This window comes from Dama dama, chromosome 26 (genome assembly GCF_033118175.1).
Source record: "Dama dama isolate Ldn47 chromosome 26, ASM3311817v1, whole genome shotgun sequence".
In the NCBI taxonomy this organism is placed as follows: domain Eukaryota; kingdom Metazoa; phylum Chordata; class Mammalia; order Artiodactyla; family Cervidae; genus Dama; species Dama dama.
In genome coordinates, this window is record NC_083706.1 from 28,394,565 (window position 1) to 28,411,811 (window position 17,247).

At 38.4% G+C, this 17,247-nt stretch overlaps 1 protein-coding gene across 6 annotated transcripts in view; it reads right to left on the bottom strand.

Moving 5' to 3' along the window:
- Positions 1 to 17,247, bottom strand: part of AHI1 (Abelson helper integration site 1) — a 210,341-nt gene that overhangs the window by 101,970 nt on the left and 91,124 nt on the right. For 5 of the 6 annotated variants that reach the window (XR_009690712.1, XR_009690711.1, XR_009690710.1 and 2 more), the window contains one exon: positions 6,992 to 7,109. Coding sequence is in view for 3 of the 6 variants with exons in the window: in XM_061130460.1 (XP_060986443.1) it covers positions 6,992 to 7,109 (118 nt within the window). In the remaining 3 variants the exon portion in view is untranslated. Of the gene's footprint in view, positions 1 to 283; positions 627 to 6,991; positions 7,110 to 17,247 lie in introns of those variants that run through there. The other variant, XM_061130458.1, reaches the window with a different exon arrangement.

Below are 17,247 nucleotides of genomic sequence, written 5' to 3' on the forward strand. Positions count from 1 at the left end.
TGGGTTTATATAAGGATATCACAGACTCTCTGGTGAAATTACGACACACAAATAATAGATTTCAGTTACATTATTTAAAAAATTTTGCACTTCTCTATAAGAAATTACACAGAAGAACTATACAAAACAGATCTTAATGACCCAGATAACCATGATGGTGTGATCATTCACCTAGAGCCAGACATCCTGGAATGTGAAGTCAAGCGGGCCTTAGATTTCAGTACATTATTTAAAAAATTGGGCACTTCTCTAAAATGTTACACAAAAGAATACACAGAAGAACTATACAAAACAGATTTTAATGACCTGTATATTGTCAACTATTTAACTTATATGCAGAGTACATCATGAGAAACACTGGGCTGGAAGAAGCACAAGCTGGAATCAAGATTGTTGGGAGAAATATCAATAACCTCAGATATGCAGATGACACCACCCTTATGGCAGAAAGTGAAGAAGAACTAAAGAGTCTCTTGATGAAAGTGAAAGAGGAGAGTGAAAAAGTTGGCTTAAAACTCAACATTCAGAAAATCCGATCCCATCACTTCATGGCAAACAGATGGGGAGACAGCAGAAACAGTAGCTGACTTTATTTTTCTGGGCTCCAAAATCACTGTAGATGGTGACTGAAACCAAGAAATTAAAAGATGCTTACTCCTTGGAAGGAAAGTTATGACAAATCTAGATAGCATACTGAAAAGCAGAGACATTACTTTGTCAACAAAGGTCCGTCTAATCAAGGCTATGGTTTTTCCAGTGGTCATGTATGAGAGTTGGACTATAAAGAAAGCTGAGCATCAAAGAATTGATGCTTTTGAACTGTGGTGTTGGAGAAGACTTGAGAATTCCTTGGGCTGGAAGGAGATCCAACCAGTCCATCTTAAAGGAGATCAGTCCTGGGTGTTCATTGGAAGGACTGATGTTGAAGCTGAAACTCCAATACTTTGGCCACCTGATGTGAAAAGCTGACCCATTTGAAAAGACCCTGATGCCGGGAAAGATTGAGGGCAGGAGAAGGGGATGACAGAGGATAAGATGGTTGGATGGTATCACTGACTCAATGGACATGGGTTTGGGTGGACTTCGGGAGTTGGTGATGGACAGGGAGGCCTGGCGTGCTGCAGTTCATGGGGTTGCAAAGAGTTGGACATGACTGAGCGACTGAACTGAACTGAACTCATATAATTTGCTGCATGCTCATTTGCCTTCCCAACCAGATGGTAAGCTCCCTAAGGACAGAGACTGTCTTATTTAGTCCATATATTTAAGTAACGACCTTAAGCAAAGTAGTTACTTAGAATGATTTTAGAATAAGTAAAGATAGTATTCCAGAAACTCTAAAGAAAACAAACCAAAGAAGAAACAAATACCTCTCTAGCAGTCGCCATTACCCAGAACTCACCTGGAATGAGGTCAATAGAAGGGACAGCAGACCATAAACCCACCCCGGCTCTAATCTTCCAGCATATACACTCACTTATATATAATATGTGTTGAATCAAGGTCTCTTCTTAAGCCTCTGGCATGAAGGCCAGTAGGCCCATACTGACTAGTTCTGTGTAAATCGTATTTCTTTATACTGTACAGAGTGAAAGATCTACATGTAAGACTTCATATTTAGACAGCTTTTCAGTAAGATTTTTATTTTTAAACATCCTGTCTATATTATTTTCATAGTCCTTCATTTCAGAGTCTAATAGATTATCTGTATGGTCAAGAACACTTAACTATTGTCCCCCTCACAGAATTTTTAAGACAGAAACTCACCAAATCCAGAGCCCTCATTTACCTGCAGGGATGAAAAAAACTGAAGCTTAAAGAAACTGCTAAAAATTCTAGTCATTCAGAAGTGGAGCCAAGTGTAGAAACTAGTTCACTGCACCTAGTGCAGGATTTTTTTCCACAAAGATTGGCTTCTTAACGAATAAGATGGATTTGGCCACTTTGCAATGGACTACATACTCTGCTTTTGTAAGTTTTTTATACAATGACATCTCAACAAATTTCTTTTTTTGGCTGTGAAGCAGGTGTCATCCTAGTTCCCTGACCAGAGACTGAACCTGTGTCCCCAGCACTGGAAGCCTGAAGTCTTAGCCACTGGACTGCCACGGAAGTCTCTCAACAAATTTTATAGGAAAGATATGCCTTAAAATGAGAATAACTAAAGATCAAGCAAAGCAGTCCTACCAGGTATTACATGGCTTAATGGTCATGCTCCTGGGACAGTGCTCACATCAAGGGACATGCATGATTTAAAGTCCCACTCAAGGCCTATATGACCATGAAAGCTAAAGGTAAATGAAGCGAATCCGAGGTAAAATTGTGAAGTTTGCAAAGCTTGCCTTTATCATATCTGGTTTTCCTTTTATTCTTTATCTTTAACTTTTATCTGTTAGAGTGGTAATCACTCTTCCATTTCAAAGCCTTCCTATCTATCCTCTCTGCTCTTTCCGTTTACAGAAAAAGAAAGAATTTTGTATCTATTATCTACACCTTGTTGGCGGATAAACTTAAGATATTACTTGAATGAACTTTCATCAATCTGCTAACTTGATCAGACTTATGTTTTACACTCTTAATCCTGAAATGTGGAAGGCAAGATTTGTTCCAGGAACAATTTTAGACCTCAGCAGAAAGATAGGCATCAAGTGGTGGAGCCAGGTTCCCTCCTCCCTCCTACTCATTAAAATGACATGGTCTGAAGGCAAACCAAGTGTCAAGCGAGGGTGCAGAGAATACATCTGTAGGAAGCGCACATGCTATGCCCTCCACTATACACAAGAAGAGCGAAACTACTGCTCAAACTTATGGCAAATATCTGACACATGAGAAATTTAAAATTGCTAAGGTTCGGGACAATCGTTAATTACCAGAGTGACTTAAAATTAGAACTCAAAGTATTTTTTCAAAGCTAGTGTACACACTAATCATGTTTACAATATAAGTATGTTACATTCACAGAGTATCTAATGCTTATAGAGTGTTTCCATACGTGCTTTGTGACTTGATCTTCAACAATATATAATGCAAACATCATTCCTAGTTTTCAAATGAAGATCCTAACATTTGCAGATAACAAGGATAATGAAAGGCACAGCCAGGACTGAACATAAGAGCTCTTGATCCAGGTATTTTCCTACTGTAACATGTGACAGAATGAAAAGGCAAAAAGACAGGACACAGAAAGATGAACTCCTCAGGTCGGTAGGTGCCCAATATGCTACTGGAGATCAGGGGAGAAATAACTTCAGAAAGAATGAAGGGATGGAGCCAAAGCAAAAACAAGACCCAGCTGTGGATGTGACTGGTGATAGAAGCAAGGTCCAATACTGTAAAGAGCAATATTGTATAGGAACCTGGAATGTTAGGTACATGGATCAAGGCAAACTGGAAGCGGTCAAACAGGAGATGGCAAGAGTGAACGTTAACATTCTAGGAATCAGCGAACTAACATGGACTGGAAGGAGTAAATTTGACTCAGATGACCATTATATCTTTTACTGTGGGCAGGAACCCTTAGAAGAAATGGAGTAGCCATCATACTCAACGAAAGAGTCCGAAATGCAGTACTTGGATGCAATCTCAAAAACGACAATGATCTCTGTTCGTTTCCAAGGCAAACCATTCAATATCACAGTAATCCAAGTCTATGCCTCAACAGTAATGCTGAAGAAGCTGAAGTTGAACGGTTCTATGAAGACCTACAAGACCTTTTAGAACTAACACCCAATAAAGATGTCCTTTTCATTATAGGGGACTAGAATGCAAAAGTAGGAAGTCAGGAAACACCTGGAGTAACAGGCAAATTTGGCCTATGAGTACAGAATGAAGCAGGGCAAAGAGTTCTGCCAAGAGAACCCACTGGTCATAGCAAACACCCTCTTTCAACAACACAAGAGAAGACTCTACACATGGACATCACCAGATGGCCAATACTGAAATAAGACTGATTATATTCTTTGCAGCCAAAGATGAAGAAGCTCTATACAGTCAGCAAAAACAAGACCAGGAGCTGACTGTGGCTCAGATCATGAACTCCTTACTGTCAAATTCAGACTTAAATTGAAGAAAGTGGGGAAAACCATGAGACCATTCAGGTATGACCTAAATCAAATCCCTTATGACTATACAGTGGAAGTGAGAAATAAATTTAAGGGACTAGATCTGATAGACAGAGTACCTGATGAACTATGGACAGAGTTTTGTGACATTGTACAGGAGACAGGGATCAAGACCATCCCCATGGAAAAGAAATGCAAAAAAGCAAAATGGCTGTCTGAGGAAGTCTTACAAATAGCTATGAAAAGAAGGGAAGCAAAAAGCGAATGAGAAAAGGAAAGATATACCCATTTGAATGCAGAGTTCCAAAGAATAGCAAGGAGAGATCAGAAAGCCTTTCTCAGCTATCAATGCAAAGAAATAGAGGAAAACAATAGAATGGGAAAGACTAGAGATCTCTTCAAGAAAACTACAGATATCAAGAGAACATTTCATGCAAAGATGGGTTCAATAAAGGACAGAAACAGTATGGACCTGACAGAAATAGAAGCTATTAAGAAGAGGTGGCAAGAATACACAGAAGAACTGTACAAAAAAGATCTTCACAACCCAGTTACTCATGATGGTGTGATCACTCACCTAGAGCCAGACAGCCTGGCATGTGAAGTCAAGTGGGCCTTAGGAAGCATCACTATGAACAAGGCTAGTGGAGGTGATGGAATTCCAGTTGAGCTATTTCAAATCCTGAAAGATGATGCTGTGAAAGTGTTGCACTCAATATGCCAGCAAATTTGGAAAACTCAGCAGTGGCCACAGGACTGGAAAAGGTCTGTTTTCATTCCAATCCCAAAGAAAGGCAATGCCAAAGAATGCTCAAACTACTGCACAATTGCACTCATCTCACACGCTAGTAAAGTAATGCTCAAAATTCTCCAAACCAGGCTTCAGCAATATAGGAACCGTGAACTTCCAGATGTTCAAGATGGTTTTAGAAAAGGCAGAGGAACCAGAGATCAAATTGCCAACATCTGTTGGATCATCGAAAATGCAAGAGAGTTCCAGAAAAACATCTACTTCTGCTTTATTGACTATGCCAAAGCCTTTGACTGTGTGGATTATAATAAACTGTGGAAAATTCTAAAAGAGATGGGAATACCAGACCACCTGACCTGCCTCTTGAGAAACCTGTATGCAGGTCAGGAAGCAACAGTTAGAACTGGACATGGAACAACAGACTGGTTCCAAATAGGAAAAGGAGTACATCAAGGATGTATATTGTCACCCTGCTTATTTAACTTATATGCAGGGTACATCATAAGAAATGCTGGGCTGGAGGAAGCATAAGCTGGAATCAAGATTGCTGGAAGAAATATCAATAACCCCAGATATGCAGATGACACCACCCTTAAGGCAGAAAGTGAAGAACTAAAGAGCCTCTTGACGAAAGTGAAAGAGGAGAGTGAAAAAGTTGGCTTAAAGCTCAACATTCAGAAAACTAAGATCATGGCATCTGGTCCCAACACTTCATGGCAAATAGATGGGGGAACAGTGGCAGACTTTATTTTTCTGGGCTCCAAAATCACTGCAGATGGTGACTGCAGCTGTGAAATTAAAAGATGCTTACTCCTTGGAAGAAAGGTTATGACCAACCTAGACAGTGTATTAAAAAGCAGAGACATTACTTTGCCAACAAAGGTCCGTCTAATCAAGGCTATGGTTTTTCCAGCAGTCATGTATGGATGTGACAGCTGGACTATAAAGAAAGCTGAGCACAGAAGAATTGATGCTTTTGAACTGTGGTGTTGGAGAAGACTCTCGGGAGCCCCTTGGACTGCAAGGAGATCCAACCAGTCCATCTTAAAGGAGATCAGTCCTGGGTATTCATTGGAAGGACTAATGTTGAAGCTGAAACTCCAATACTTTGGCCGCCTGAGGCAAAGAGCTGACTCATTTGAAAAGACGCTGATGCTGGGAAAGATTGAGGGCAGGGGGAGAAAGGGACGACAGAGGATGAGATGGTCGGATGGCATCACCGGCTCAATGGACATGAGTTTGAGTAAACTCCGGGAGTTGGTGATGGACACGGAGGCCTGGTACGCTGTGGTTCATGGGGTCGCAAAGAGTCGGACATGACTGAGCGACTGAACTGAACTAACATGTAACTCAGTGATATTACATTAACTTCATATGTAAACTCCAAATACCTTCAAAGTAGAAAAGTAATATTGTTCCTAAATTTCTAAATAAATTAAGCTGATCTTTTCAAGCTCGGGTTTCTTCTTCTCCTCTCTGTCAAGGACACCTGTTCTGTGACTCTCAGTTCTCTCATCTTTCTGAAAGGTTTCCATAGTAGGAAAAAAATACTATAAAATACCAAAAGCTAACGTTAGAAGCAGACATCTTTCAATACCAAAAATACACACTTCTCACCTCGATGCTTTTTCTTTGAGATTCTTTGAAAATATTATTCAAATTAATTTAAAATATTCGCCTAAAAATTTGCAATTGTATAGTTTGTTTCAACTCTGTGATTGATATACATTTTAATAACTAGTTACTTTGCATTTTTGTTAATTTTCCAATTTTGAAGAAACGTGATGTTTTGGCAGGATGCATCCTGTTTCTACCAAAATGCATTTTACCTGGGCTTTCTTTGAAATGAATTACAAAATCTGATTATCCATAAACTACGGTTCCTTTACCCAAAGGAAACTGAATCAGATTTAAATCTCATGTTTTGTGACTTTTCAATTATTATCTGCTCACAAGAATAGAGGATGAGAGTCTCTACCATTAAAGTTACCAAATTCAAATTTGCTTTTGAAATAATCTAGTAATTTTTAAAGAAAAAAATGCTGGAATATAATTCACCAAGTGTGAAAACTGACCGTTTTAACGTTATGAGCAGTACTTCTGAAGTGAAATGCATGACATCCATTAAAAAATAGAATCTGAACATTTACAGAATAGTCAAAGTAAGAAAGGAGCTCACCGGTTTGAGTGAAACCAAACTGACGCAGAATCTGATGAGCGTCCAGCATGTTTGATTGTTTTGACTTAGACTGCTGTGAGGCGGCTGATGTCGAAGTGAATGAGAGATTTTTGTTGACCTGTAATAGGAAAGGCAAATCAGAAACGAAAGCGTAATTTCCTGGGTTACTGATGCAAATAGTGGATGAGAAATATTTGCTTACGATGCAAACCAGGGAACATGTCAAAAGGAGTGACAATGATTTATATGCTTAGTTTTTAAGAGTTTACAAAACTCCACAGTTTTTACAATCTGCCTTACTTTGAAAACAAGTTTGCTTATCATGGAACTGACTTTATTAGTATCTTAGAGTGGTCTTAAAAGTTATGCCAAAAAAAAAAAAAAATGCAAAAAATAAGTGACTCCTTGACTGCTTCAATTAAGAAAGAGTTTTAAAATGTTTCACATCCACATTTCCTTAGCATTTTTGAAAGAACAGGTACTTCCTTTTCAGATACTGTACAGAAAACACCTGTAATGTTCATGTTTATATGTATCATGGTGACATAGATAACACAGCTGCAACTTAACTTGCCAAGTGAAATAGTTTCTACTGTATCAAAAAATTTTATTCTTAAGACAGTTTTCAAAAGACAACTCAAAGAATGAACAAGCAAATTTCTATAAGTAAATACAATGTTCTACAGCACAAAAATTCTACTATAATTGTCCAAGTACAATGGTCTGTACACAAATGAAATGAAATGCATAACAAGTGCAACATTGTAACTACATTGTAACATTGTAAGTGTATGAAAAATACACTTCACAGAAAAAGGCTTAAATGTTTAGTAAATTAGTAAGTTCCTCTTGCAATTCAGATAATTTCAGCAGCGATCTAGTCTCTTTTTCATTATTAATAAATCAATCATTTTATCTTATTATTTTTATCACTTTCAAAAAGCATGATAAAATGTGATCGAATTTTGAAAAAATGGAAATGTTTAAATTTCTAATTTTCTATAAAAAAGTAATCTGTTAATTAACGAACGGTTAAAAATGACAGTTTATGGTATGTAAATATTAGTATAGGAAAATAGCTTCTTTCTCTCCCTTTTTTGAAATAATCAAAACTATACAGAGGACTTCCACTGTATTAGTATTTAAAAATTCCCTTTTGATGTTCTATACATAGAACAACAGTACTGGGTTGTGGTTACATGCCCTTTATCTGACTCATTATTTACATAATATTTGTAAATGCTTCTCTTCTTTCAAATAGTGACAGTAAATGGTATATCAGATTAAGTTTTTCTTTTGAAAGAAAGATATTTTTGTGAAAAAGTCAATTAAGATCATGTGTGAGTATAGCTCTAAGGTTCCTAAACTATTGTGGTATCATCTTATGAAAAACAAAAATATTTTTCAAAGTAGTTACTAGATGGGGTCAAATATTACATCAATGCTAAGAAAAAATATCCAGCTTGAAAAATTCTATAAGGAGCCATTATTAAACAGTGACCAAAATTAAAGTTGACTATTTACATTGATACAACAGCTAAAGTAACAATGAAATCACCTAAGATCATTGAATTTCATTTTCCAACTTTAAATGGAGATAATAAAAATAGTAAATAAACTTCAAAGGAAATGTGCTTGAAGACTAACAATAATGAATTGGTATTAAAACACAGGCTAACCCTAAAGCACTAAATAATATTAATGAAATAGATTAAACATAGTATGTTCACAAAAGGGACCCTAAAGTTCTATACAAATCAAGTGTTATATAAATATTAGTTATTATTATTAACATCACTACAAGCAAGGGTAATTAGAAATATGTAATACAGTAAGATGATGCAGTAAAATTTTCAGAATGCTATGCTTTTATATGGAAGTACTATATACACAATGACATATTTATCACTTAACTATTTAATTCACTTCTCTTTTTTAGAATCATTTTTCAGTTTTACTTCTGTGTTCTTGAAAATTTTAATCCTACCTGTCAAACAAAACAAAGCATTTTGAAATCTGGTGCAAAAAAACAGGTGTATGCTGGACATGCACATGTGTACACACACACACACACACACATACACACAAATTTGCTTTTCAGTCTTCCTCTTCAGAAAATAACTTGTGCTAAAGCAAAAAATGAATACCAAGAAAGCTCAAATAGGATACTTGAATGGCTCCACTCAAACTGAAAGACTTGCCACTTTTTCTAAGTAAAATGCTGTTTTAAAAAATTCAACTATGATCTATAATTACATGTTTTTTCTAAGCATTTCTACATTTCTGCCCTCTCTTGACATATCTTTAGAGACTATTCAAATGCTCGTGAAGTGATGAGCGGCAACATAACAGGGAGGATAACTCAGTTTCTAATGTATGGGATAATTGTTAATCACTATAGTGATCTGAAATTAGAACTCAAAGTATTTTCAAAGTGAGCTTACACATATTCACTAGTTCATTTAAAGGAAGAAAAATAATAACAACCATTATATAGAGTGAAGCAATATCTATTTTTGAAACATATGCCGTGGAAAAGAATTGCTTAATAATTTTACAACAACAGAAAGGTTGGCTAAGATAGTCTACCCTACAACAATCTATCCTCTTTTTACAAAACACTTTTCTGCTTGCTTCATGCAAAAACCACAGTCTGCCAAAGTCAGTTTAATACCTCCATACTGTGGAAAATGCAAAGCATAAAAATTTAATAAAATTCATAATGGAAGAAAAGAAAAAAACAACCACCTAGAACTGCCAAGTTAATCACAAAAACTGTTTTGCCTGCTCTTTCAGGGTATAAACAGTTTTGAGTAAAAAATGCAAATACTAATTCTCTAGGAGGGGTTACTTTTCATGTTAAAAAAAGTCATTGCTCTAACCTGAAGTTGAATGCACAAAGCTAAACAGGCTAGCAACAGTTTACATTTTAGTGATTAAATTGTAAAACCATTGGGAGATATGTAACACTCATTTCCACATATACTTACAAGTCTAATCATTTTAGCTGACTTTATATGCTTTATTCACCTGAAGGATTGTTTTCAAAGTTTCAACTTGTGAAGACACTTCAAACTTGCTTTTAATGATAACAGAATAGATATTAACACTGTTTATACAACTTAAGTTAACAAATGTGTCCCCCTTCTTCTGGATATCTATTTTTTTAAAACTAAATTTGAACAACAATGCAGATAACACTTTAATTTGAAGACACTTCTAAAACCAGCACCTAGGAAATTTTTTGTTGCAAATTATATGTCTGCTGTAAAAATTAAAATCCCAGTATTACAAAACAAGTTAAATAGAAAACTTGAGCCAAAGTGAGATTCAAGTTATCTGAAGTCAGTTATCCGAACACCTCATAAGTTCTAAAAGCAGTTTACATTTCTGTGATATCGAGGTTAGTAAAACCTAAGAAATGAGTAGGCCGTGATGTCATAAAGAGAAATGTAACATGATCTCTCTAGGTCCCAGATACTGCCCTTATAAGTTGGGACAATGAAGTGAGGGATTAGGAAGAAACATTGTTACTGTTAAAGAAAAATTTTTACAGTGGGGTAATGAGCTAGAAAATCTCTCCTCAAATTAGTTCACCCCTACAGTATTAACTAAACCAGAATTCAAAAGGGGATCAGTCATCACAATGTTTTATTTTGTAACATTTGATCAAGATTTTTTGAGTATAAGGGCTGGTGGTTCAAAGATTACTAATACATTCCCCTGTGTAAAGCTCAAAATTAAGATCTAGTACTGGTTCAAACCACTTACCAAGCAGTAATATGCCTCAGAGAAAGCCAATTAACCTGATGCATGCTACAATACAAACCTTCACCTCTTTTCTCTCTTAGTATATTTCCTTACTCCAGAGAGAGAATTTGGTTCTGAATCCCCAGAAATCCTCACTTCCAAGAACATACCTCTTACACCTGTCCTCCTCTCTTTTCTTCCAGTATCAGATAAACAGGTGAAAGTGAAATTCGCTCAGTCATGTCTGACTTTTTAAGACCCCATGGACTGTACAGTCCATGGAATTCTCCAGGCCAGAATACTGGAGTTGGTAGTCTTTCCCTTCTCCAGGGGATCTTCCCGACCCAAGAATCGAACCGGGGTCTCCTGCATTGCAGGCAAGTTCTTTACCAACTGAGCTATCAGGGAAGCCCAGATAAAGAGGTACTCTTCCATTGAAAATTAACCCCCAACTGTCCCCTTGCAGTATCTTTGCACGCATGCTTAGTTGTGTCTGATTCTGTGCAAACCCATGACTGCAGCCCGCCAGGCTCCTCTGTCCATGGGATTCTCCAGGCAAGAATACTGGAGTGGGTTGCCATTTCCCTCTCCACGTGGCTATCCCTAAGGCTCTTCCAAATTCTCTACTGGTTGTTTGTCTATAGGCTATAAGCATTACTCTTTTCACTTTACTACAAAACAGTAAACAAGTAATTCTTACTATCATTCCATAAATTTCCTTAACATGACTGAAAGTTGAAGTTCTTGAAAAACAGCCAATAACTCCTATCTATATAGCTCAGCCATTCACTTTCAAGCAGCTACAACAAAGCTTATATCTATCAGAACACTAAATCTGAAAATAAAGTCATCATGGACTTCAAGTGATCAAATTTGGCGGATTCACTCGGGCTCTGAGATCTCTGACACTATCAATCACTCTCCTGTTTCTGGGAAACCATTTTCTGTTGGTGATCCTGCCACTATTTCTCCATGTTGCTTGCTAGACTCACTGGGCTCTCTACTTCCTTCACACCACACGGTTATACCAGGCAAAGATGTATGTTTTCATCGCTTCATCTGCCTTTTATGCTGATGAATTTTTCATCTAAAACTCTTGTGATCAGTAAGTTCAGAACCAAATGAACCTTCCCTATGCCGTCCACTTCCTCAGGGAACGCTCTCATCACCCACTCTGCTGTTCCAGCCAGCCAGACGGGCATCACCCTAGACAGCGTCCTCACACTCCACACAGAGTTGCTCATTTAGGCAGTCAGCTGCTCTGGCATCGGATTCCACTCCTTCTCTACCAGCAGCATCAGTGCTGCTACTGCAATAGTCTCCAGATTTGTTTTCCCATCTCTTGATTCTTCTTCTATATTGCTACCAGCGTGATTTTTCTAAAATGCTAATTTGATTGAGCAACACTTTTGTTTAAAACCCATCATCAACTGTCCCACTGGATAAAATCCATACTTTTTAGTACGGCAAACAAAGCTTTCTATATTATAACAACCACTAGCTTCCCAACCTTACTGCTCCATCTCCTATGTTCCAGCTGCAACAGACTGCATATAGCTCCCCAGACATTCCACACTGCTTCATGTCTCTGTGACTCAGTTCATGCCTTTCCTGTTTCCTGGAATGTGCTTCCCTCCTGGCTCAATCTTCCTTTTTGATATTGACTCCTTTTCCAAGCCTAAGCTCAAGTCTTACATCAGGCACGAAAAGTCTTTCAGACTTTCCCATTAGAACTTATCTCCTCCTCCTTTCAGTCAGTTCAGTCGCTCAGTCGTGTCCAACTTCTTTACAACCCCATGGACTGCAGCACACCAGGCTTCCCTGTCCATCACCAACTCCTAGAGCTTGCTCAAACTCATGTCCATCGAGTCAGTGATGCCATCCAACCATCTCGTCCTCTGTCATCCCCTTCTCCTCCCCCCTTCAATCTTTCCCAGCATCCGGGGTTTTTCCAATGAGTCAGTTCTTCCAATCAGGTGGCCAAAGTATTGGAGCTTCAGCTTCAGCATCAGTCCTTCCAGTGAATATTCAGGACTGATTTCCTTTAGGATTGACTGGTTGGATCTCCTTGCAGTCCAAGGGACTCTCAAGGTCTTCTCCAACACCACAGTTCAAAAGCATCAATTCTTTGGCACTCAGGTTTCTTTATAGGCCAACTCACATCCAGACATTAGAACTAGAAAAACCACAGCTTTGACTAGACTGACCTTTGTTGACCAGACAGACCTCCTTCTTTGTCTCCCCACTATTCCCACATCTTCTAGTATCAGGGCACTGGTAGTACTTCAGGATGCTTACCTAGTAAGTTATCATCCATGAGACTATAATCTTGAGGGTAAGGGACGAGTTTTGTTTATACATACTTGTTTAGTAAATGGCTGGTATAACACTTATTAGAACTACACAGAAGTCAAACTCATTAATACATATCAAAGCAGGGCATGTTTTAAAATCTTACCCAAATTTAAGGTGGTATTTATATTCAAGACTTTTCAAATGTAAGTGACTTTTTAATGATAAGAATTATAGAATAATGGGCTTAAAAGTAAGAAACTCAATACCCATATTTAAATCTAGAAACAGGGGTATGAAATAATAGAAAAATATATACATATAGGTCTCTGGCCCTAGTTCTTAGCACAGAACTCCTAAAACTTTTGTCATTTCTTAAATGATAAGAGCACTAGGAGCATCTTTTGTTCTTCTATTTTATCTTTGACTCTGGTTCCTGAAGTTGAAATTGCAAGTTAAAGTGTTAGTCGCTCAGCTGTGTCTGAGTTTTTGCAACCCCATGGACTGTAACCTCCTACCATGGAATTCTCCAGGCAAGAATACTGGAGTGGATAAATAAACCCATGCACTATGGGTACCTGAATTTTGACAAAGGAGGCAAGAATATTAAATAGGGTAAAGACAGCCTCTTCAAAAAATGGTGCTGGGAAAACTGGACAGATAAATGTAAAAGAGTGTTAGAACACTTCCTAACACATACACAAAGATAAACTCAAAATGGATTAAAGACCTACATGTAAGACCAGAAACTATAAAACTCCTAGAGGAAAACATAGTCAGGACACTCAAGGACATGAATCAAAGCAAGATCCACTAAGACCCACCTCCTAGAGGTAAGGGAAATAAAAACAAAAGTAAACAACTGGGACATGATTAAACATAAAAGCTTTTGTACAGCAAAGGAAATTATAAGCAAGGTGAAAAGACAACCCTCAAAATGGGAGAAAATAACAGCAAATGAAACAAATGACAAAGGATTCATTTCCAAAATATACAAGCAGCTCATACAACTCAAGATCAGAGAAACAAACAACCCAATCAAAAAGTGGGAAACTGACCTAAACAGACATTTCTCCAAAGAAGACACACAGACGGCTAACAAACACATGAAAAGATGCTCAACATCGCTCATTATTAGAGAAATGCAAATCAAAACCATAATGGAATATCACCTCACACAGGTCAGAATGGCCATCATCAAAAAGTCTACAAACAATAAATGCTGGAGAGGGTGTGGAGAAAAGGGATTGCACTTGCACCGTTGGTGGGAATGTAAACTGATACAGCTACTATGGAAGACGGCATAGAGATTCCTTTAAAAACTAGGACTAAAACCACCATATGATCCAGCATGGAACAACAGACTGGTTCCAAATAGGAAAAGGAGTACGTCAAGGCTGTATATCGTCACCCTGCTTATTTAACTTATATGCAGAGTACATCATGAAAAGCGCTGGGCTGGATGAAGCACAAGCTGGAATCAAGATTGCCAGGAGAAATATCAATAACCTCAGATATGCAGATGACACCACCCTTAAGGCAGAAAGTGAAGAAGAACTAAAGAGTCTCTTGATGAAAGCCAAGGAGGAGAGTGAATCAGTTGGCTTAAAGCTCAACATTCAGAAAACTAAGATCATGGCATCTGGTCCCAACACTTCATGGCAAATAGATGGGGAAACAGTGAAACAGTGGCAGACTTTATTTTTCTGGGCTCCAAAATCACTGCAGATGGTGACTGCAGCTATGAAATTAAAAGACGCTTACTCCTTGGAAGAAAAGTTATGACCAACCTAGACAGCATATTAAAAAGCAGAGACATTACTTTGCCAACAAATGTTCGTCTAGTCAAGGCTGTGGTTTTTTCAGTAGTCATGTCCGGATGTGAGATTTGGACTATAAAGAAAGCTGAGCACCGAAGAATTGATGCTTTTGAACTGTGGTGTTGGAGAAGACTCTTGAGAGTCCCTTGGACTGCAAGGACATCCAACCAGTCCATCCTAAAGGAAATCAGTCCTTATTCATTGGAAGGACTGATGTTGAAGCTGAAACTCTAATACTTTGGCCACCTGATGTGAAGAACTGACTCACTAGAGAAGACCCAGATGCTGGGAAAGACTGACGGCAGGAGGAGAAGGGGATGACAGAGGATGAAATGGCTGGATGGTATCATTGACTCAATGGACATGAGTTTGGGTAAACTCTGGGAGTTGGTGATGAACAGGGAGGCCTGGCATGCTGCAGTCCATGGGGTCGCAAAGAGTCGGACACAACTGAGTGACTGAACTGAACTGATGACCCAGTAATCCTACTCCTAGGCATATACCCTGAAGAAACCAGGGTTGAAAAAGACACATGTTTCCCATTGTTCACTGCAACAGTATTTACAATAGCTAGAACATGGAAGCAACCTAGATGTCCATTGACAGATGAATGGATAAAGCAGTCGTGGTACAAATACACAATGGAATATTACTCAGCCGTAAAAAGGAATGCATTTGAGTCAGTTCTGGTGAGCTGGATGAACCTAGAACCTATTATACAGAGTGAAGTGAGACAGAAAGTATTCTAATACTTTAATACTGCACATACTCTAGTATGTGCAGTATTCTAATGCACATATATGGAATCTAGAAAAATGGTACTGAAGAATTTATTTACAGGGCAGCAATGGAGAAACAGACATAGAGAATAGACTTATGGACACGGGGAGAGGGGAGGAGAGGGTGAGATGTATGGAAATAGTAACATGGAAACTTACACTATAATATGTAAAATAGATAGCCATGGGAATTTGCTGTGTGCCTCAGGAAACTCAAACAGGGGCTCTGTATCAACCTAGAGGGGTGGGATGGGGAGGGAGATGGGAGGGAGGTTGAGAAGGGAGGGGATATATGTATACCTATGGCTGATTCATGTTGAGATTTGACTGAAAACAACAAAATTCTGTAAAGCAATTATCCTTCAATAAAGAAACAAATCAAAAAAAAAAAAAGAATACTGGAGTGGGTTGCCATTCCCTTCTGCAGGGGATCTTCCCGACCCATGGAGTGAATCTGGGTCTCTTGAGTTGCAGTTAGATTCTTTACTGTCTGAGCCACCAGGAAAGCCCTGGTTCCCGAAACTGAGCTCTAAAATCCCTTGGAATTTCCTACATGATAGGAATGTCTTTTGTTCTAGGGAAGTGACTCTTTGTGGGCTTCTAGATGGGACTCAGCCGCAGAAGCAGAAAGATCAAGAAATGATTAGAAGCTTAGAATGTTTATTCCCACTCTCCATCTTCCAGAGAGGGGAGAGGGGCTGGAAATAGAATTCACAGCTACCACGCCTCCCTGAAGTCACCAGAAAAATCCCAACAATATGGGATTTGAAGAGCTTCCACAATGGTGACCATGTGAAGATGCTGGGAGACTGTCGAGCCCAGAGAGAGGGCAAGGAAGGTCCACACCCACCCCCATTCCCAAGTATCTCGCACTATGCATTTTTTCCATCTGAATGTTCATCTGTATCCTTTATCATATCCTTTTATAATAACCTGGTAAATAGGAAGTAAACTGTTTTTTCTTGAGTTCTGTAGGCTGTTTCAGCAAATTAATCAAACCCAAGGAGAAAGTGGTGGGAATCTCGGTGTACAGCTGATTGATCAACAGCACAAGTAACCTGAACTTGCAGTTGGCTCCTGAAGCGGGTGTGGAAGATGGGTAGTCTTGTGGGATTCAGCCTTTAATTTGTAGGATCTGATGCTATCTTTTTGACTGTGTGGATCGCAACAAACTGGAAAATTCTTAGAGACAGGAATATCAGACCACCTTACCTGCTTCCTGACAAATCTGTATGCAGGTCAAGAAGCAAGAGTTAGAACTGGACATGGAACAATGGACTGGTTCCAAATTGGAAAGGAGTACATCAAGACTGTGTTTTGTCATCCTGTTTATTTAAATTATACGCAGAGTACATCATGCAAAATGATGGGCTGGATGAAGCATAAGCTGGAATCAAGATTGCTGGAAGAAATATCAATAACCTAAGATACACAGATGACACCACCCTTATGGCAGAAAATGAAGAGGAAATAAAGAGTCCCCTGATAAAAGTGAAAGGAGAGTGAAAAAGTTGGCTTAAAACTTAACATTTAAAAAACTAAGATTATGGCATCTGGTCTCATTACTTCATGGCAAATAAATGGGGAAATGATGGAAACCGTGACAGACTTTAAT